The sequence below is a fragment of the Streptopelia decaocto genome, assembly GCF_964273445.1.
Source record: "Streptopelia decaocto genome assembly, chromosome: 18".
Lineage (NCBI taxonomy): Eukaryota > Metazoa > Chordata > Aves > Columbiformes > Columbidae > Streptopelia > Streptopelia decaocto.
Window position 1 is genome coordinate 674,955 of NC_138673.1, and position 22,053 is coordinate 697,007.

Genomic DNA, 22,053 nt, shown 5'->3' on the forward strand with positions numbered 1-22,053 from the left:
CTCATTTTGACTGAACAGTTTTGGTGTATGAGTAAAAGAAAGACTTTCCCTTGGTTGAGGAAGAGCAGGTTAGAGATCGTTTAGACAAGCTGGAGATCCACAAAGCCGTGGGCCCCAGTGGGATGCGCCCGCAAGGGCTGGGACAGTTGGCAGATGTTATTGCAAAGTCACTCTCCATCATCTTTGAAAGATCGTGGAGAACAGGAGAGGTGTCTGAGGACTGGAGGAAAGCAGAGTCACTCCAGCCTTCAGAAAGGGCCAGAAGGAAGACCCAGGATACTACAGGCCGGTCAGCCTCACCTCCATCCCTGGAAAGGTGATGGAACAGCTCATTCTGAACGTCATCTCCAAGCATGTGGAAGAAAAGAAGGCTATCAGGAGTACTGAACATGGATTTACCAAGGGGAAATCATGTTTGACCCACGTGATGACCTTCTATGATGGTATGACTGGCTGGATAGATGAGGGGAGAGCAGTGGACGTTGTCTACCTTGGCTTCAGCAAGGCTTTTGACACCGTCCCTCACAACCTCCTCACAGACAAGCTCAGGAAGTGCGGGCTGGATGAATGCACAGTGAGATGGATCAAGAACTGGCTGGATGGCAGAGCCCAGAGGGTTGTGATCAACGGTGTAGGGTCTGATTCAGGGCTGTAGTCAGTGGGTTCCCCAGGGGTCAGCACTGGGTCCAGTCCTGTTCAACCTGTTCATCAATGACCTGGATGAAGAGACCGAGCGCACCCCCAGCAAGTTTGCTGGTACCAAACTGGGAGGAAGGGCCAACACAGCAGAGGCTGAGCTGCCATCCAGAGACCTGGGCAGGCTGGACTGGGCAGAGAAGAACTTCATGAAATTCAACAAGGGCAAGAGCAGGGTCGTGCCCCTGGGGAGGAACCACCCCCGGCGCCAGTACAGGTTGGGGTGGACCTGCTGGAAAGCAGCATTGTGGAGAAGAACCTTGGAGTCTTCTTGGGCAACTGGTTAATCATGAGTCAACAACGTGCTCTTGTGGCCCAGGCCAATGGTACCTGGGGTGTGTGAGGAAGAGTGTGAGCAACAGGTTGAGGGAGGTTGTTCCTCCCCCTCTGCTCTGCCCTGGGGAGGCCACATCTGGAGTTGTGTGTCCAGTGCTGGGCTCCCCAGTTTAAGAAGGACAAGGAATTACTGGAGAGTCCAGCAGAGGGACACAGAGATGCTGAGGGGTCTGGAGCATCTTTGTGATGAGGAGACACTGAGAGAGCTGGGGCTGTTGAGCTGGAGAAGAGAAGCTGAGAGGGATCTGATCAATGGATCAATAGCTCAGGGTGGGTGTCAGAGGATGGACCAGACTCTGTTCAGTGGCACTTGATGGTTCATGTTACAGCTGGGTAGAGGATCGTTGGTCCCCACGATATCCCGCGGTGTCGGCATTGCAGAGTTTGCCGGCAGCTCCGTTTGGTCGGAGCGTTGGCCGAGGAAGGGAGCTGGACCTTGTGCTGGTGTCAGGTGGCGGCAGCGAGTCCTGGGGAGGCGTCAGGGAGAGAAATCCCGGGGACATCGTGTCACCTCTGTGCGTGTGGAGGTGAGAACGGCGCTCGGGCAGCGCGGGGTCTGTGGTTTGTGAGACTCGGGTTTGGGCGACACGAGGCGCTGGGCGCTCTGAGCGGCTGTTGCTGCTCGTCCTGACGGTGTTGGCCGTGGGGGGGCCGTCAGCTTCAGGGAGGAGCCGACATTCACGGACACGCGTTGTGCAGCTGCCGCGTCTGGCACCTGCGGATTAACGGGACGTTTTGCCATGCTGCAGTTACTGCAAGTTGGTATATTGTTGGTATATTATTATATAAAAGCTGATATATAGTGTTGGTGTAACAACTTCAAGGGTGTGTTTTCCAGCATGTCGCCTCTAATCAGCTGGGATTGATTACACTGGCAGGGCTTCAGAGGCTTACCAGGTATTTACTAACCAAGTGTTACCAAACCTGTCGTGGTACAGACAGTGGCTGCAGGAGAACGAGCAGGTAGTGGAACAGTCCCGGTGAGGCTGGGACAGCAACCGGCACCCAGCCTGTGCCTGCTCGCCTTCCCCTGCCCCGCTCCACAGCCTTCCGTGTGCTCTCATCCCTCCTGCTTCACACCCTCCTCTCTAACACAAAGTTTCATTTCTTCCTCCTTTTTACTCTTTTCCACCAGTTTTCTCAGGACACAGAAGAAAGTGGCCCAGAGCCTTTTGTGCAGGTTGTGAACCAGCGAGGGTTTTGTTGCATCAGGCTCTGAAGAGCCAGCGTGACGCGGTTCGGTGTTTTGTTCCTTTTTGTTCAGGCAGTTCTTGGTGAACATACACCTGTGCTGTGTAGAGAGACTGTTGAACCATGAGGAGAAGCATAAATCCTGTTGGCCTTAGTGCTTTGTCTCTTGGCAGAAGCTGCCTTGCCTCTTGCTCCTTACCTAGAGATGGAAAATTACAAGTTTTATTTTGTAAAACTCTCACCAAGGAGTCCGTGATGCCAGGATTTAGGCCATTGCCTGTGTTTCTTCCCTTCTTCTTTGCCAACAGCCATAGATATTGAGAACTGGTGAAATTCCAGTACTCATGTCATGGGGGGGAAACCTGAGGTTTCTGTTTTCATGCTCTTCCCCATCCCAGCGTGGCTGGGACAGCGGGAGCTGGCGGGAGGTGGGACTGGGTCACTGCTGGGAGGCTCTGGGGCCTGGAAGAGCCTCTTGTGCCAGGTCTGGTTTGGGGCAGGTGGAGACCGTCTCCATGGCTGCGGTGGGAAATGCAGGTGGCACATCTGGTGTCACCCCCAGGCCCCAGAGCGGGAGTCCTGCTGGATACCGAGCTGTGGTTAAAGATCTTTGAGCCTGTTGTAGGGAACTGCACAGCAAGGAATGCTGCTTCATTGGTCTAGAATGAGATATAATGATAAGGACTAACTTCTCCGGTCAATTTTTATGCAAACTTTCCTCAACCCAGTTCATCCTTATGCTTTGATTTTGATTAAAGGAGTGGAGCATCTCCCGTGTGAGGAAAGGCTGAGGGAGCTGGGGCTCTGGAGCTGGACAAGAGGAGACTGAGGGGGGACTCATTCATGGGGATCAATATGGAGAGGGGGAGTGTCAGGAGGATGGAGCCAGGCTCTTCTGGGTGACAACCAGTGACAGGACAAGGGGCAATGGGTTCAAACTGGAACACAGGAGGTTCCACTGAAAGAGGAGAAGAAACTTGTTTGGGGTGAGGGTGGCAGAGCCTGGCCCAGGCTGCCCAGGGGGGTTGTGGAGTCTCCTTCTGTGCAGACATTCCAACCCGCCTGGACACCTTCCTGTGTAACCTCATCTGGGTGTTCCTGCTCCATGGGGGGACTGCACTGGATGAGCTTTCCAGGTCCTTTCCATCTCCTGACATTCTGGGGTTCTGTGGCTTCTTAATAATTCTTGAGTTTTTTTCTAGAATGGTGGGTGGAAAGTAAGATAAAGGATGGATGGCAGTGCTAAAGGAATAGTAACTAAAGTCACATATATATATATATATGTATATATGTTGTTTGTTTTTTTTTTTTTTACCCTAATAGTGTAGTAAAATGAAATAGAATATTGATGACTGGATACAATAAAAGAAAGCTAATGCTCCTCTATGCTAATTTCAACAGTGAGGATGGAGAAAGAGGCAGAGGAAGAAAGAATCCGGAAGCATAAAGCTGCAGCTGAGAAAACCTTCCAGGATGGAATCGCCAAAGCGAAGCTGGTGATGCGCAGGACTCCAATTGGCACTGACCGTAATCATAACAGGTGGGAAGGGAAATGGTCCAGAGGAGCTTGATCAGATCGCAGCCCCCAAGAAGCGATTGGTGCGGAGGGTATTGAGAGGAGTCCCTGTGTGCTGAGCTGTGGGGAGAGCGGGGGTGAGGGGGTTGTGGATGTCGAGTTGTGGTGGTTGAACCTGAGTTGGCAATACAACCACACAGCCGCTCACTCACCACCTCCCACACCCCCGACAGGGGAGGGACAAACTTGGGTTGAGATAAACACAGTTTAATAAAATAACAAAATACTAATATACTACTAGTAAATATAGATATAAAATAGAAATAGAGAATACTCAAGGCAATTCCCCATGAACTCCATGCGCACCAAGCAGCCAGGCCCAGGAAGCGATACCCCAGTCCTGAACAGCGCATCCCAAAGAGAGAAAGGAAAAGGCAGAAAAGCCCAGAGAGCTCTGCAGAACGGCAAAAGGCCAAACTAAACATCCCAACCGAACTCCCCGGCTGCGCTCCAGAGCAGGAGAGGGAGAGAGAACAGCCCGGAAGGTCCTGACTTCTCTTAAACAATTAGCATGATGCTAATGGGCTGGAATACTCTTATTGATCAGCCTGGGTGTCCGTCCAGCTCTGTCCGTCCATCCCCTTCCTCGCTGCCTCACACTGCGGGCAGAGCTCAGAGAGGCCTTGGCTCTCAGACCAGAGCAATTCAAAACATTAACTCTGTCCCGGGCTGTTATCTGCTTGTTCTTAAACTACCTCCAAATAATGAGCGTGCTAGCTATGAAAAAGAAAGGTTTCTAACGGCATGGAGAAAATGAACCCATTTTCAGTCAAACCAGCACACGAGTGTAACGGCCTTTGCCGCTTTACGGAGCAGCTTCTCGAGGCCTTCTGCAGGGGTCAGGATCCACGAGCCGGTGGAGCCGCGAGTGCTGCCATCGCTGCTCAAGACCTGCTTATTTATAGCATCTCCTTATTTTTTTTAATGTCTTTTTTCACGGGAATACTTTTAGGATGAATTCTAATTAAAGCTTTTCATGTTTCTCAACTGTGCTAATAGAAAGATACACATGCATTCAGTTTTTATTGAGTCAGGCACACAGATGCTTCTCCCCTCTGTGCAAATAAAAGTGGACACGTGTAACTAGGCAGAAGAGGAGACGGATACCTGCTAATGCGTGTTTCCTACAGGTATTGGCTGTTTTCGGATGAAGTTCCTGGCTTGTTCATTGAGAAAGGCTGGGTGCATGACAGCATAGACTACAGATTCACCCTTTCCCATCAGAAGAAAGATGATTTTAAAAAGGACTGCAGCCCGGGAGGTATGACCAACCTGCTTCTGCATGGGTATTTCCTTTGTTGTTGTCTGTAAGGATGGACTAATGAATGTAAGAGAACTGTCCAGTCTGAGTGTTTTCATGGGGAAACTCTGATTTAAGCCTTCCTTAAACTCAAGAAGCCTGCAGGCAGGAGAGGCTGATGCTCATGATGATCCCCCACTGCTGCAGGTCCTGAGAACTGCCTGCAGCGTCCCTCTGCCCGCAGCATCCCGCAGGATACCAGCACCGTTAGAAGCAGCCGGCTCGATGTCAGTCATGGGCTCATCCCTCTGGTTTGCTGTGAGCCTGCCGTGCCAGGCGTCCTGGAGAAAGAGCCGGTTGTGCGCTGTAGAGTGAGGGTGTCCTCACTGTTAGAGCGGATCTGGGGAACAGTTTCTTCCCCAAAGGGCTGTGGGGCATTGGAACAGGCTGCCCAGGGCAGTGCTGGAGTCACCATCCCTGGAGGGTTGGACAGACGGACATGAGGTTCTCAGGACATGGGGCAGTGCCGGGGTGGGGGAATGGTTGGTCTCCTTCCAACCAAACTGGTTCTGTGATTGTCCATCGCCATTCTGGTGCTCTGCTGTTGGTAAGACTCCCAGGTTGATCTGTGAGGTATCAAGCAGGTCAGTCCTCTAGATCGCTGTGGCTCTGCCGATTGCAGCTGTTGTGGCACACAGCCCTCCTGTACGTGTCCTCCCCTGCTGTTCGCCTTGCAGCCAGCATGTGGGTGAGGTGCCGTGATGAGCTGAAGTTCTAGTATGTCCTCTGTCATTTTCTGGCTGACTTGCAGTCTGGGCGGTTGGGGCATTGCAGGGGGAATGTGGACATGCACAAAAATCAGTCTGTGGGGAGGGAAACTCAGCACGTGTATGTGGCAATAGTTCTGGGTACAGGAGAGCGTGCTGTGACCTGACTGCAGCTGCAGTGTTGATCCTCATCGCCTCCTGCTCCTGCAGCATCGCAGGCTGGCACTGACTCCGTCTGCAGCAACGCTGTTGGGAGATAAACCAGAACCCTCGCCTGGTGGTTTTGGTTTAGACAATGGTCAGAGCAAACGTCTGGAGCAGGGCACACGCACTGTGATGCCTCACCCACCCGTCTGCATCTTTGTGACGTGCTGAGCTGGAGGTGGTGTCATTCAGTGACCCTTCATGGGTGTGTGTTATTATGTGAACTTTATCAAATATCAACCGGTTGTGTTCCTGTGCGCCAGCTGCTTCCAGCTGCATTAATTCCTCAAGTGCTGCCTGTGTGTTTACCCAGCTAATGTGCAAGATTTCAGCACATTCCTTTTGAAACTTAACATGCAAAGGCTTAAATCAGCAAGGGTTTAAATTTGTGTCTGACTGCTGTGCCAAGGTGCTCAGAAATGCAAATACATCCTATTTGTGACTCAGTTCTAAAAGTGCTTTGACAATGGGTAGCTAAAAAGTAAAACTAGTTTAATGTACTTGAAATAGTATGTGCAGTAATTTCTTGAAAAATCCACTATTTTTTGTGTTTCTATAAATGAATATAGAGTGTATTTTAGCAAGCTGATGCTGGATTAGTTTTCCCTGACAAATGCATTGCTGGCCTAGGTGCTGAATATAAACGCTGAGCTGGAGGTAGGTTAGTTTTTGCAACATGAAGCACTCTCAGAGGAGGAAGGCGACGAGAACAGCTCTGAGCTTGTGCTCTTGTGTTGCAGACAAGCGGAAGAGCGCGGACGGCAGACTGAGCAAGCTCCACCGCGCCGCGCACGCCGCCGACCTGCCCGCCGAGACCACCACCCCCAAGCAGGGACAGAACCTATGGTAACCGCGCTTCTATCGCTGCACAGTGCTCAAAGCGCAGAGGTGGAGGGAAGCAGACGGGTTTCGTTTGGCAGGCCCTGCTGGTGGCTGGAAGGGCAGCCAGTCAGAGCCAGTGAAACCACTGGGGGCAACGTCATCCATCAGACCTAAAGCTTGTAGGAATTAAGCTGGTAAAATGCTACTTTGATGTATTGCTTTTTAAATATTTTATATTCAGAAGAATGTTAATTTAGAAGAACTGGTGTGTGCTTTTTTCCAGTATTGGTAAGTGTAATTTTTTTAACCAAAAAAAAGGAAAGGAAAAAAAAGGAGGAGCTGGGGAGCAGTGGCTTAGCTAAGTGTGTCTAGATTTTCTTTCATGGTTCATCTCAGCAGGCCTGAATCGTGGCTCATGAAATTCAGATCTCCATTGAGATCTCTGCAGCCAGAGTGAGCCCCGCGTGTTCCCGGCCCCTGTGGGACGTGCAGAGCGTCCCCAGCTCCTCGTCCCTGTCCCCCGGGCCGCACCGCAGACGCTGCTCCTGTCCATTTGTTCTCCTCTGGCACCACAGCCTGGAATTGACTTTTGTTGCTACTGATAATTGTAGCTTAGCAAAATTGTTCTCTCATGTTGACAGCCTGTTATCCGTTTAACACTTCCCAATGCCAAGCAGTAGCCACCATGTCTTCTAAGTGAATCAAATCTAAGCACTGTGCCTTTGACGGGTTTGATTGTGACCTGCTCCTAATTGCCCCAACCGATGTCTGTTACCCTCACAGAAAATCTCCTGTGTTGGCTGTTGCCCCGTGTGGTGGGGAGTGATCCGTGGTGTCCTTATGCCAGAACATACTGGCTACAGCTTCATCCTCTATACTGCCTGGGAAGGATTCTGCGCTTTATTTATTTTTAGATAACGCTGAGAAGTAACTGTCCGAATGTTCTTGCTCGTGCAGCTCCTGTGCTAGCACTGACTTTCCCTCAGGATTTTCCACATTTGGTCTTTGATAACATCCCCCGTTGTGAGCGTGGCTCCGCGGTTCCACGGCTGCACATCAGAACGGCCTTAGTGAGGCTGTTCCGCTTCCCCACCAGGAACTGCTGAAGAAACTGAAATTTGTGGATGTCTTGATTCCTCTAAACCGTCGGCACAGCGCGCTGAGGCTGTGGATTGCTCTACCCCTTCTGTTTCACTGCTGGTGGAGTTCTGTGCGCGCCTTCCTTCCCACCAGTATTGCCGTGACAGGTCTCACCCCTTTCTCAGTCTGGTCCTTTGCACGTGGCCAAAATTGAAGCAGTTGGGCTTTCCTGGGGAGTGGGGCTGAGCAGGAAAGTGTAGAGGCCGGTGTGATCCCCAGGGAGGTTCTCTCTGCTCTGATACTCCTTCCTTTCACAGACGTGTTCCAGTAAAAAGTCAAATTATATAAGGAAAACAGTAGCTTAAACTAATACTGCATATCGCTGTAAACTGAAGGCAACGTAGAGCCAAATCAGATGAGTGAAGTAACACAGAATGCCTAAAACTTGCAATTCCAGGCTGAACTTGAAAAAGCCTAATATTAGATATTGCAGTGTTGAGTTGCTCAGTCAGGCAGCTCAACAACATGATGAGATACTAATGGACAGGAAGCTCAACACGAGCCAGCACTGTGCCCAGGTGGCCGAGAAGGCCAATGGTGTCCTGTCCTGTATCCAAACTAGCGTGGTCAGCAGGACAAGGGCAGTGACCCTTCCCCTGTGCTCTGCATTGGGGAGGCCACACCTGGAGTGTTGTGTTCAGTTCTGGGCCCCTCAGCTCAGGAAAGAGATTGAAGTGCTGGAGCGGGTCCAGAGAAGAGCAACAAGACTGGGGAAGGGACTTGAACACAAGCCCTATGGGGAGAGGCTGAGGGAGCTGGGCTTGTTCAGTCTGGAGAAGAGGAGGCTTAGAGCTGAGCTCAGCACTCTCTAGAACTACCTGAAGGGCAGTTCTAGCCAGGTGGGGATTGGGTCTTCTCCCAGGCATCAGCAATAGGACAAGGGGCCATGGGCTTCAACTCTGCCAGGGGAAATTGAGGCTGGAGATTAGAAAGCAATTCTGTGCAGAGAGAGTGGTCAGGCATTGGAATGGCTGCCCAGGGAGGTGCTGGACTCACCGGCCCTGGAGGTTTGTAAACTGAGATTGAACATGGCACTTAGTGCCATGATCTAGTAAACGGACTGGAGTTGGACCAAGGGTTGGACTGGATGGTCTCTGAGGTCTTTTCCAAACCAGTCCATCCTGTGATTCTGTGATGAGAGAGGTCAGAGGGGGAGCAGAGGCAGGACGGCTCTGGAGGGGAACAGCAGCTCTGTCAACCAGGCCGCGCACACTTTCAGAGCTGAATTAAATTCTGTTACTAAGAGCTGCTTTGTAAGAAGTGACTAGAGTATGCAGTATTCTATTTTTTAAAAAGAGAGCAACAAAACCAAAAATTAAGCAACTTGTTAAGAAAAAAAAGGCTTAAGTGGCAGCCAGAAGCCTAAAATGCTTTCAAAGAGATTGTCTTGAAGTTTCTGTACTAGATGGGCAAAGCAAGTGCTGCCTCTTACCTGTGAAACAGAGGTTTGAGAAAACTCAGAAACCAAGCAGCAGCAATGATGAAAGAACGTTCTCAGTGCGGTTCACGGCAGGATAAGGAAGCTATTAGAAGTGAGAATGTCTGCTTAAAAACTGAGTCCAAATAGAAGAAATAAAAAATTATAAACTGAAGTGCAGACCAAGGGCAAAATGTTTCTTTTTCCTTGGGGAACAATGGTGCTTCACGAGACCTGTTGCTGCAAGGCCTGCGGAGGATAAAGCGGGAAGCTGTTCTCATGAGTGAATAACTGCCTAAGAAATGTGAAAAACTACAGAAATACTCTTAATTTGTGTGTTCGGTGGTGGGATGGATGGAGAGCAATGCTAGAGGAGAATGGGGAGGTCTAAAGAAAGAGGATTTTCGTATGATACAGAAAAAAGAACTGAAAATTAAAGCAGCAAAGGGCGGTTCTGAACCAGGCAGGCAGGTGCTGCTCCGCATCGTCCAGCCGCGTGTGCCACTCGCTGCCACCCCTGCTCGGGATCTTCCAGTTCGTGCCTGTTTAAAGCCCCAGTCGGACAAATCGTCAAAAGAGGAGCTCCCTGGGGAGCCTCAAACACAAATATCCCTGTCCTGGCACACAGGGGTCCTCCAAAGATGTCGAAATCCGTAGGGGCAAGTTGAAGCGGTGTCCTTGTGTGGCTGCTCTGCTCTTTGCTGCTCAGAAATAACACAGTGAGCCGGGTGAGTCTGGCTTTATTTGGCCTGGCTCCTGTGCTACAAGGCCTTTGATTTCTGTCAGGTTTGGCACCGATAACCGTCCCAGCACCGCTGGTTTTCACCTGCGTGCGCTGTTCAACTGGGTGACTTGGCCACGTCGGGGTATGGAGGTGAATGAAGCCCGAGGGCAGGTGTGAGCCCGGCGGGGCCCTCACGCCCTCGGGGTGAGCGGGGCACGGGGGCAGCTTTGCAGAGGAAACGTGACCCCTTCCACCTCCGCGTTCTGTGCTGCCTGTGCGGGTGTCTCCTGACAGGGCCCCCCAAAGCCATTCTGCAGATAAGCACTAAGCTGCTTCAGCTGACACTGTTCTCTAAAGCTCTAGCACTGCAGAAGGGCTGTTCGCTCCGTGCCTGTCTGACAGCTGTCACCGGAGCGCTAGGCTTCCACAAAACACCGAGTGACAACCTGAGAGCTGTTATTTCAGGGGAGAGCCAGTAACTAGAATTCCCTCAGAGGAAATCCTGTTACAGTATCTCCCTCGGTGGCCGTTGCCGTTGATCCCTCCAGTCTCGAGGACGTCTGTGAGCACGGATGGTTATGGAGGAGTCTCCTTCTCGGCTGCCTTTTGCAGGTTGTCCTTGTGCAGCCCGAGGAGCCCTGAGATCACGCTGAAATCCTTGGATATCTGCAACTTCTCTTGTTTGGATACAAGAGCTGGTTCAGCTATAACTCATGATAGCGTGTGGTGCATTGGAAGTTGCATTACTTTGCGTTCTGCTTTAACCGCTACTCTCTGTCTCTTTTATCAAGTAGTACATCTACCATGGGGTTGAGAGTAGCCTTACAGTGTGTGGAGAGCATCTTTAGTTTACCCCATTACACTTAGATTTATGAAACTTTGAAATGAACACGAAATGAGCTCCATGAATGGTTGCATTTCACAGTCCTGCCCCTCTTCTCCTCGAGGACGGGAGCTGGGAGCACATGGATGCAGAGGGAAATAGGCTCCGTATTTCTGCCAGGAGCTACAGAAACAGTATCTCATGGAAGTGGTTTCTGCTTTCAGTCCCCCAAAAGAAAGAAGAGGGTGCAGTGTTCTGTCCTGGAAGTGCAGGGGCTGAATCGTTGTTCTCATTCAGAATCATAAATGTTTGATTCCTTCTGTCTTCTCCCGATGGATGGACCAGTCCCGTTCCTAACGCTGTGCGCCACTTTCACTGATCTTGATGCTTATTAAAAAATCTCCCCATTCAAAGCTTCTGGGCACATGGTCCCTGGAAAACTCTTCTTTCCATGGTGCTTCGTGAGCCGTGTCCGTCTGTCCAGCACGAACCATGGGTTAATCACAACTTTTGCAGTATATCAGCATGCAGGAGACTTATCGCTCATCCTGGGCAGAAAGCAGCTGAGTTTTGGAAATGGTGGCGTCTCTGCAGAGTAACTCGGTTGTTCCTCGTGTCAGGAACACAGTTTGGTACAGCGGGTCCCCTGGGCAGACGGTGTGAGTCACTGGGGGGGTGCTGGCAGAGACCACCTCACACCTGAGTTCTGCAGGTGGAGCTCCCCTGTTTACACCAGCCCCCCCGAGCAGGTGTTGATCCTGGGCTCCCCCAGACCTTGTTCTCTCCATTTCTTCATTCCCTGCTTCCACAGAACACTGGGGAATCCAAGCGCCGTTTACTGATTCTTCCCAGTGCCTGTTCACATTTACAACAAGGCAAAACTGTGCAGGGAGTTCCCCCCTCAGTTCAAGAAGGACAGGGAACTGCTGGAGAGGGTCCAGCGTAGGGCAACGAAGATGATTAAGGGAGTGGAGCACCTCCCTTAAGAAGAAAGGCTGAGGGAGCTGGGTCTCTTTAGTTTGGAGAAGAGGAGACTAAGGGGGGACCTTATTAATGTTTATAAATATATAAAGGGTGAGTGCCATGAGGATGGAGCCAGGCTCTTCTCGGTGGCAAACAATGATAGGACAAGGGGTAATGGGATCAAGCTGGAACACAAGAGGTTCCACTTAAATTTGAGAAGAAACTTCTTCTCAGTGAGGGTGACAGAGCCTGGCCCAGGCTGCCCAGGGGGGTTGTGGAGTCTCCTTCTCTGGAGACATTCAAAACCCGCCTGGACATGTTCCTGTGCGACCTCACCTGGGTGTTCCTGCTCCAGCAGGGGGATTGGACTAGATGATCTTTTGAGGTCCCTTCCAATCCCAAACATACTGTGATACTGTGATTTGCAGCCGTGAGGGAAGGCTGAGGACACTCGGGCATGGTCTGAGCTCTTTTCCAGCTGGATGCCGTGGTGCATGGGCAGCAGTGACCGCTGTTGGTTCACCATGACCTGCAACCTCCTCGCCATGCCTGAGGAGTCCTCTGCTGGCTGTCTGCAGGTGAGCTGTTCTTGGTTTATGCCGTTGTGGCAGATTCTTCCTGCTGAAATATGGTTTAGAACCAATCCCAAGATTCTCCTCAAGGGTTTGGAAGCAATTTGGTACCGAATATTGTAGAGATGTTTCTCTGTATTTAGCAGAAGTCCAGTAGCCTTAGAAATGCTTGTCCTTGCAGTGGTCTGTGTGTCGACCCGCCAGTGAATGCAGGAATGTAATCTGTCACCGTACGTGGCATCCATAAGAAAAAGGCACGAGTTGTACTGTCACAGGTGTGTGTGACTGTCTGTTGTGTCCCGTGCCCAGCCCCTGGTCCGTCACTGACACTGCCGAGGTGCCCGTGCTGGCTCCGGCGCTGGGACGTGTTGGAGCCGCCCTGTCCCGTTTCTCCGGGTGACCCAAAGATCGGATCCGGTGTGGGAGGGGAGGCTGCTCTGTGGGGCTGGAGCGCACTGGAGCAGATCGCTGGCAAGAAATGATCCTTCTTCCATTTTTAAATCAATCCTATGTTTTATTAGAGTAATTTATTTTCTGACTGAACACAAACTGTGAGGCTGTTCCCCCAATATGAGCAAACTAGAACTCTGAAATATTTTCTTTTCAAAGATGATATTTAGTAGGTATTTCGGACTGAAAAATAAGCATTGTGGATACAGCGATTCCAAGAGGGGCCAGAACAGCATCTTTCTCTGGTTGCTTTGCTCATCTGAGATTGTGCTCAAGGAGAAAATCTGATCTGGAGTCTCCTGTGTGGCTGGCAAGGGTCACATCGTGGTCATTTGTAATTGTTTCCACACGAGTCTGATTTTTCTGTTCCCTGGCTCCCCTCTTCTGAGGAGCAATCGTCTTCTGGAAGAGTTGCAATTAGTCTTATTTTCTGTAAATGAGCTCTGAAGGTCAGATTGCATCCTTGTCCCCATCAGCTGAGGAGGTTCCATGACATCCTAGAACAGAGCTGGGGGGGAAGGAAAAGCGCAGAATTTCTGGCTGTCTCGTAACTAGTTTAGATCTACAACCCATCATTAAAACTTGACTGTACGCCTTGTGTAGAGAACTCCGCAGAAGTTTTCCCCTTTTACATTCAGCCGTCGCCATTGCTGTCCCGACGGACTTTCTGAGCAGAAAGGTTTAAAGCTAATGAGCATGGTTTTCACATAGAGCACCTCAGCGTTCAGCTTCACGTGAGCTGCTCAGACAGGAGAATTCCCGCAGCTCCCGAGCGGCCCCGTCGCCGTCGCGGTGTGAGCGGTGCCGCGGCCCTCGAACCCGCGGCTGCTGGGGTGCATGGAGAGCGGCACAGGCTCTGCAGGGTGACTGGACTGCCAGGCTGTGCAGTGTGCAGCGTGGTGATGTTTTCTAGTGCATCTGCAGTGACGCTCAGATCACTTAAACTGAGTGCAGCTTGGGGAATCTAATCCCTGGGGTACCTGACTAAATTCAAATGCTGATGTTTTAATAAATTTAATAGGAGGGGAAAAAAAATCTGTAAATCAGTTCTGCGTTTAGTTTGTTTTTATTTTTCTTACCCTGGAACTGGCTACACTTGGGGACCTTGAAATGGGGCCCATCTGATTCAGAATGCTGATGCCAGCATTACTGGAAACGTTTCACCTTGCTCCGCTAGAGGTTACCGTCAGCCCTCCCGAATAATGCTGGTGAACTGTTGCGAAGCAGCGATTGTCTTGCCCTGGATATACGTTAGTGAGCGGGTGCTGGTGCATGTTTTATCTTGCAGGTTCCTGTGTGACAGTCAGAAGGATCTGGACGAGCTGCTGGATTGTCTGCACGCGCAGGGGGTCCGAGAGAGCCAGCTGAAGGAGCGCCTGGAGAAGAGGTGAGGCTGCTGCTTCCCCGGCGCCTTCCCCAGCTCACGGTGCAGTCACATCCTCAGCACCGGCCTGGCCGGGTCGGGGCAGCGTCCTGCGCTCGGCTCCGATGGCGCCTGTGCTGTGGGGGAGGATGTTGAGGGTGAGGAATTGCTCTTTCTTTGGGCGGTGCCTGCAGGTTCCTGGTCGGTAACGCTTGAAACTGTGAGGGGGTTCCATCAGTCTTTAAACTGCAACTGGAAACAGAGGCGTTGCTGTTCCGCCCCCCGAGCCAGCGCTGCCACGTGCTTCAGCCACCTCTCAAAGCACGTTCTGCTGGTGGAGCACGCGGGGGACGCTGGATGGCGGCGCTGTCCCAGGGCACTGCGTGTGTTCAAAGGTTGGTTTTGATTTTCCAGGTATCAGGACATCACACATTCTATCCATTTGGCTCGGAAACAGAACCTGGGCCTCAAATCCTGCGATGGCAACCAGGAGCTGCTGAACTACCTCCGGAGCGATCTCATTGAGGTTGCAACTCGGCTGCAGAAAGGAGGGCTGGGATACGTCGATGTGACACCAGAATACGAAGCAAGAGTGAGTGAACAGGCAAAGCGGTACCGAGCGAGAGGAACACAAGCTGATACTTTCTGTGAATGTCTTGAGTCTTTTGTTCTCCTCAGAAAAGAGGATCAGGAAAATCAGTTTTCTTGTGTGTCCTCTCTTTCCAAACTATTATTTCAGGATGACACAGCTGCTGGCTTGAGGTTCTTTTGGTGGAGGTGGGTCGTAACTTTGGAGCTGGTTGTCCTGCACAGCTGATAACGGTCCTGTTCCCTTCATCTAGTGGCAGACTTCTTGATGGAGCATTAGCAGAGCTCTTTGTGGCTAATTTTTAGCTTCTGCAGCAAAGCCAGCATGACTTGAGACAGCAGTTTTTCATTTTGGAATTATTTATCATAAATTCAGACGGCTTTAGGCTGGAGGTGATGATCGAGTGCCAGGACTGAAGGGTGTTCTGCCCGTGGGTGTGTCAGCAGGAGGAAGTTACCGTGCAGGGAACTGCAGTGTGGGTTTTTAGCCCTGCGGCAGGTCGGCCCGACTCGCTGAGCGCTGCTGGGTGTCTGTAGGAACAGAGCAGTCTGCTGCGGGTAGAGGACGCTCCTGAGACCAGCGCCTGCTCCTCCTGCTGCAGCACGGAGCGGGCAGAGCGCCGCTGGAGCTGCACCTGGGTCGCTGCAGAGACTCCCCTGTGGAGATGAGACCAGAAGTGTTAAGAGGAGGAGAAAAGCAAAGTCAATGAAGGAGTAGGAGAATTGCTTAGTGCTTGGTCATCACGGGTTTAGGTTTTTGGGGGGAATTGGTGGGATTTTTTGCAAGGCACGATGCTTTTCTCTGAGCAGTGCCGTGCAGGATCTTCAGCTGCGTGTGAACTGCAGCAGAAGCAACGTGCTGATTCCATGAGCGGCGCGGTAGATGCCAGCACCGCGTTGAGTATCACCCATACAGGACAGACCCACCCGAAACAGCACGGACAGGAACCTGGGGCTGTTGGTGACCACGTGCTGTTCCAACAGGTGTACTCGCTGGAGAGCCTGAAGGATTTTGGAGAGTGTGTGATCGCTCTCCAGGCCGGGGTTGTTAAGAAGTTTCTTCAAGGCTTCATGGCCCCCAAGCAGAAGAGGCGGAAACATCAAGCAGAGGACTATGTTGCCAAGGCTGAAGAGATAGATGAAGACAAGAAAATGGCAGAAGAAGCCAAGGTATTGTTCACTTCAGGGCTCTGTTTTGGTCTTGTAATATAACTCTTTGAGCAGGGGTAATACATTTCATTGGGTACTAAATCCTGAGCAGCTTCTCTCAGCTCCAGTTTTAGAGCACATTGGGTTTGTCATTTACAGGGCAGGTGTTCCCTGGTTATTTTGAAGAGTAAAGGTATTGGCAAAATTAAAATAATTATGTGGAATTGCAGTTAATTTTCTCTGTATGAACAGGAAATGGGTCAAGTCAAATGTTTGACTGTTTGTGCAGTTCCTTACACAAGTCGCATACTTTAATAAAAGCATATTAGGGAGAACTTGACAGGAGTTGTATCCATCAGGGCGCACTGGTGGCGGCTTAGTGCCTTTGATCCACACGAGAAGGAGCGGCAGGTCTGTGTGGCTGCCGGGGAGCGAGGCTCAGGGAAATATCAGCGTTTCCAAGAGGCACGAGTTGTGTGCACGGAGACACCGCAGCACATCTGACCTGGGGCTGGACACGGACACCTGGACTAACAAGCCATATGTGCCTGCAGCGGGAAAGCAGAATGGCGGGGCTCAATCCCTCCGAGTAAAGCTCCGGAGGGACGGAGGATGTGAATCCTCCCATGTGCGGGACGTGTCCGGGTCAGTCCAGCTGAGCTGTGCCCGTGTTGCGTCTGAACAAGGATCCCAGTGCTCAGGGGAGCTTCTGGGCACAAAGTTGAGCGGGATGTTCGTGCCCCACGGTGGGAGCTGCCCCACTGCCCTCCTGCCCTCATCAGTCGCTGCTCCAGCAGGAGTAGCAAGGTCAGAACTGGGTCAACAGAAGCATTTGAAATTCCAAACTTAAAAGAAATATTAGGTGTTTGACTGGTATGGTTTGTTCTGTGTGTGGGTTTTTTTAAAGCCCCTGTCAGTGCATGCTGGGCCCTTGTTCGAACATCAAGTCCTTGCTGTGCAGTGGCATTGCCATGTTAGCAGGATATTTGGATGGGCACTAGAGATTTTCACATTGCTCACTTGTCCTGGAGTATTTAAACTGCTCTGACTTTGAATCCTTCATGTCTTAGTGCAAAGGGGATGGAAGGCGACCTTGTCCTAACAGCTGTCAGCAGAATAGCGAGCTGTAAAAATCACTGATGTCTGGGCCAAAAAGCACCTGGATCAACATGTTTCCTGTATCTACAGCAACACCACATTGTGCCTTAGTCTGTGTGTCCTACAACTGTAACTGTGAAGACGATACCTGTGGGACACACAGATTTACTACAATGTCTAAATGGACAGTCATTGAGCAGCGTAAGCTCTGTATTTAGACCCTGGTCACTTCTCTACTATTGCTAAAGCTATATTAGCTTTCAAACCCAAATTGGGGGTTTTTTGCCTGAAAATTGAGCCATTTTGGTCATGAATGTTTGGGTATTTTCCCCACTCTGCCTTTGAGCATCGCTCTGTCACTTGGCGGCCTGGTTGCGGCGGTCGTTCGCCCGGCAAGGCTGGGCTACGCTGCGGGTTGCGCTGGAGCAGCTGCAGAACTGTCAGCTCCAGCCGCCCCGTCTGACACAGCAGCCGAAACCTCCCGACTCGTCCTTTCCCCTCCGCAAACCATCTGCAGCAGTAGCATTTCTGAGTATCGCTGGACCCGTAATCATAAGTTCCTTTGAATTTTTTTCCGGTGTTATCCATTTTGTGGAATGAGCCTCCGCGCTGAGCTGCACGGGCACAGGCTCGGCGCTGCCGGTTGGGTGCGTGGCCGTGCCGTCTCCCCGGTGCGCTGGCCCTTGTGCCCATGTCTCAGGGCAACGTCTGCGGTGCCTTCATTACCTGGCTCAGAGTTTTCTAGATGTTTGTGGTGGCACAGGCAACATTGAACTATTCTGTTGGTTTTTCGGGTTGGTTCGTTGGGTTTTGGCTTTGTGTTTTGGGGTGGATTTTTTGCCTCGGTTTATCTGGAATAACCTTCCATTTTGCCAAAGCAGAAAACCTTGGAAGAGCAGCCCAGATCTTAGATATAGTTATCTGATTTAGAAAAAAAACACCGTTGGGCTTTTAAAGATGAATCTCCTGCATAGGCCAAGAATTACCAAGTCTTTTAGAGCCAGAACTGCACTGAGAGTACATAGCAGGTAAAATACAGCATAGCCCTACTGGAAAAATATGCTTAACATACTTAGAGGCTATATGAGCGAAACTGCAGCCCTGCAGCGGGTTGCGTCTCATTTTCCCTGTGAGAAGCCAGTTCTGGCCCCTGTTTGCTGACATAACCGTGTGTCCTGAGCGCTGAACGTCGCTCTGAGCTCCGGCCCGTGCCAACGGAGCTTCCTCCGGCCTGTCCCCCAGCGGGACAGGGACCGTGTCACCTCCTCGCGGTGTGACGCTCTGACAACACGGTGAGAGTGGGATTGGGGTCGGTCACCCAAAAAACAGCTTCACAAGCAATAGTTACAGTTCAGAGGGATTTCTGTCATCTGCAGATACCAGACGAGGTTTGTCCACCTTTACCCAAACAGGCGTTTTCTGGCACTCTGGAGTTGAAATGTGACTTTTCCTTTAGTATTTCTGTGGGTTTTTATTTCCCTGCTAGGTTGCTCCTCTCCAGTCCAGAGGGTATTTTCGTATCTTCTTGCAGTCTCCTGTTTTGCCTGGTTGGCACTGTGAACTCCCTTGAGAATGGTGCTGCTAAAATGCCACAGTCTCATGATGCTTGGGAAGCGAGGCTAAAAATCTGTTAAATTCCACAGGCTCGGGGAGAAAAATCTGAGCAAAACTCGCCAACAGCTTTTGCAGATTTATCTTGGCGCAGCAGTTCCCCAGTACGTTAACAGCAAAACCCACGGAACAGTTCCTTGGAAAATCAATTACACAGTATGAGAAGCACCTCAACAACGTTGCGCGCAGCAACGGCGCGATCTGCCGCGGTGGGCTGGGCAGGATCCCGTCCGTCTCGAGCGTCTGGGGCTCCGGGTTCCACAGCAGCGATGGCAGCGAGGATGTTGGCATTTTAGAACAGTGCGTGTGTTTTTCCAAGCATCTCAAATACGCTGTGCTTCCTCAAATTCAGTGGGAGGAGAATGTGCAACTCTGCAAAAATCCTGGGTTTTGTTTGGCTCCTGAATTGCTGTCAGCTGCAGAGTTTAGATTTTCCCATCTGACACTTCACTGTTTGTTTTTCATTCTCCTGGGGTAGAAGAACATTAACTTGAGCCCCATTATGTCCCTGTCATGTCTGGGCCATCACCTCATTGTTGTAAAGCAAAGGATTAACGTTGGAGTTGAACATGCGGCGGCTCTGGATTACTCTTCTGTTCTGGTGCATTTCCGATTTACCGCAACATCGTTTCAAACCTCCAGAGCTGAGTTGGAGCTTTGGCGTGGGGCTCCCGATGTGCAAACCGCAGCGGTTGCCTCGCTGCAGGTCTCAGGTTTAATGAGCTTGCAGCTGATTCTGGGATTTCTCGTGCGCTGAGCTCATCTTGTCTCAGCAGAGCGGCTGGGTCGGTACTTGGGGCTCCGAACGCTTTGCCAGTCAGGTGTGATTGTCGCTGGTGTCGCGGGGCCCTGGCCCGCGGCTCCACGGGAGGGCAGCACAGGCTGCTCCCGCCGGCCCCGCTGCCTCCGCAATTGCATCCCGGTTCTACAGTGCGAGATTCCTGCCTTTCCTTTGCTTAGCCCAATGACTATTTGGGTTAGACTTTCAGAGCAAGAATTTAGTGGAGTTCATGTCGGTTGTTTCAGCCTGGCCGTGAAACGCAAAAAGGCTCTAGTGTTATGAGCAAACTGTCTGATCCAGGGAGGCTGGTTATGGATAAACCACAAACAGAGCTGCTGAGGCTCTACAGAAGGAAAGAAATACAGAGCTGAGCTTTGGTTATTAAGGGCCTCAGCTAAAGGATATGAAAACATCTTGGGACTGCGGCGAGGGGTGTCTGCGCCGCGTTGTAAGCTGTGAGCTCTGCCTGCAGGTTGCTTCAGCCACGGAGAAGTGGAAGACGGCGATCCGCGAGGCCCAGACCTTCTCCCGCATGCACGTGCTGCTCGGGATGCTGGACGCCTGTATCAAGTGGGATATGTCGGCAGAGAACGCCAGGTGCAAAGTGTGTCGCAAGAAAGGTATGAAGTCCTGCCCCGCGCCTGCGCAGAGGCGCACGCTGTCACCGCTCCATGCCCTGCTTAGGCAGTGTGCCCTTGTAGCCTGTCACTCTGTCTTTTGGCCCTATTTTGAGTTTCGAACATCAGGATTTACAGTCAGAAGTGTTGATCTCACAGAAGCATTTGACCCTGACTCCAATAAACCATTCTTATGAAACCAGTACAGAGTCTTGCAGAACCTTGCAGAGCTGCTGACCCCGGGACACTCGGACACAAGTCATCTGCAAACCCTTCTGGGTGCACTTGTGCCCCTGTCCATTCCCTGGTTTCATTTCTGAGTTGGAATAGTCTTTGGGTCTCAGCCTTGTCAGTGAATCCCATCTTTTCCAGAAGGAAGGAGCAGGGAGAGGCTGGGAAGGTTAATGATCCTTTCAGCCGCGTGGCGGGAGCCAGGTGGGGTGACGCCTCGTGGAGGCCGGAGCGGGAGCAGAACCGCTCGCGGGGCTGGGGAGGTGCCCAGATATGTGACACGGGGCCACCCTCTTTGTGTGCACTATAGGATGAAGGGTTCAGAGTGGTGCAGGTGGAGGGGGGACTAGAAAGAGTGCCACCAGTGACCGAGCGCTGGGATTTGTTCTGCCATAACCTCCTTTTGGATGGGAGCCTGGAGGAAAGAGCTTGCGAGTACATTCTGCCTCATCATGTGCTTTTTGTCTTATTTTGCTCAAACACTAGTGGGAAATGAGGGCAGGCAGAGCTCTGGGGAATGCTGGGCCACTTTTGTTTACCAAAAGGCTGCACCATCCACCTCTTGAAAGAAATAAGGCCTGAACTGGTGCAACATCCTCCGGCAGCCTGGAGCCTCAGGGACATTCCAAACCAATGCAAAACTGTCTGCTGGTGAGAGGGGGTTCTAGGCCAGATGTCAGGAGGGGCTCACCTGAGACTGGTTTCACAGGACTTAAGAACCGGGATGTTAAAGGACATGCTGGCAAGCTCTCTGTGCTTTCCTCTTTCCCAATAGCTGGCTCAGGACTGTCCCCATTCCCCTGCGTCAGTGGGAAGCACAGACAGACCAGTTCTGCTGCATACTGATTTCCTTCAGGCTTGCTGCCTTAAGGAGAAAGAAGATGCTGTGCAGGTTGACCAGATTGAGGCCAGAATAACTACCTTTCCAGCTCCTTGCTAGGCTCATAGGCACCTCTGCAGCAAACTTCTCTTTCTCTGTGTTTGGCTTGAGATTTACCTCAGTGGAACCTATTTGGCAGGTTTCTCCCTTTGCCTCAAATGAAATCTTTGCAGGGCAAGAGACTCTGCATTGTTTCTTTTGTTTGTTTTTAAATGCTTTTTAAACGTTTCCCGCTGCAGCGGAAGGTTCCCGCTCGCAGGGAGCGCTTTGCATCTTCCTCTCGCTTTGTCCGACCTCCAGCGCCGCGGCAGCTTCTGCTCCTCGGGCGGAGCGAGGCCGCGGCGCGGTGGTGCGAGGACGTTGCGCTCTCCTAGGCGAGGACGACAAGCTGATCCTGTGTGACGAGTGTAACAAAGCCTTCCACCTGTTCTGCCTGCGGCCGGCGCTCTACGGGATCCCGGACGGCGAGTGGCAGTGCCCAGCGTGCCAGCCGGCCACGGCGCGGCGCAGCTCGCGCGGCAGGTGAGTCCGCATCCTTGCAGCGCCGCTCCGGCCGCGAGGCGGCCAAACCCTCCCGAACCAGAGCCCCTTGGGACGGTTTGAAGTCACCAACCTGGCACTGGAACAATAGAAAAGCACACCTGTGTTGTACTGAGCCATGACAGCTTCAGGGGTTTTAATAAATCACTTCAGCGTGGGAGTGAAAACATGCACAAAACATCAACCCGAACTGGATGCGCGAAGGGCTGTTGTTTTCTGCGGGCAGCGCGCTGCATTGCGCTTCTGTGGTAGCGCTGCAGCTCCGTGTCCGCTG

At 51.5% G+C, this 22,053-nt stretch overlaps 1 protein-coding gene across 1 annotated transcript in view; it reads left to right on the top strand.

Annotated features, from left to right (window-relative positions):
• BAZ1B (bromodomain adjacent to zinc finger domain 1B) overlaps positions 1–22,053 on the top strand; it is a 50,297-nt gene that overhangs the window by 20,146 nt on the left and 8,098 nt on the right. The window contains exons 8-15 of the mRNA XM_082068887.1: positions 3,625–3,763; positions 4,930–5,060; positions 6,751–6,856; positions 14,210–14,308; positions 14,699–14,876; positions 15,857–16,042; positions 19,984–20,131; positions 21,614–21,761. Coding sequence (XP_081925013.1) covers positions 3,625–3,763; positions 4,930–5,060; positions 6,751–6,856; positions 14,210–14,308; positions 14,699–14,876; positions 15,857–16,042; positions 19,984–20,131; positions 21,614–21,761 — 1,135 coding nt within the window. The remainder of the gene's footprint in view (positions 1–3,624; positions 3,764–4,929; positions 5,061–6,750; positions 6,857–14,209; positions 14,309–14,698; positions 14,877–15,856; positions 16,043–19,983; positions 20,132–21,613; positions 21,762–22,053) is intronic.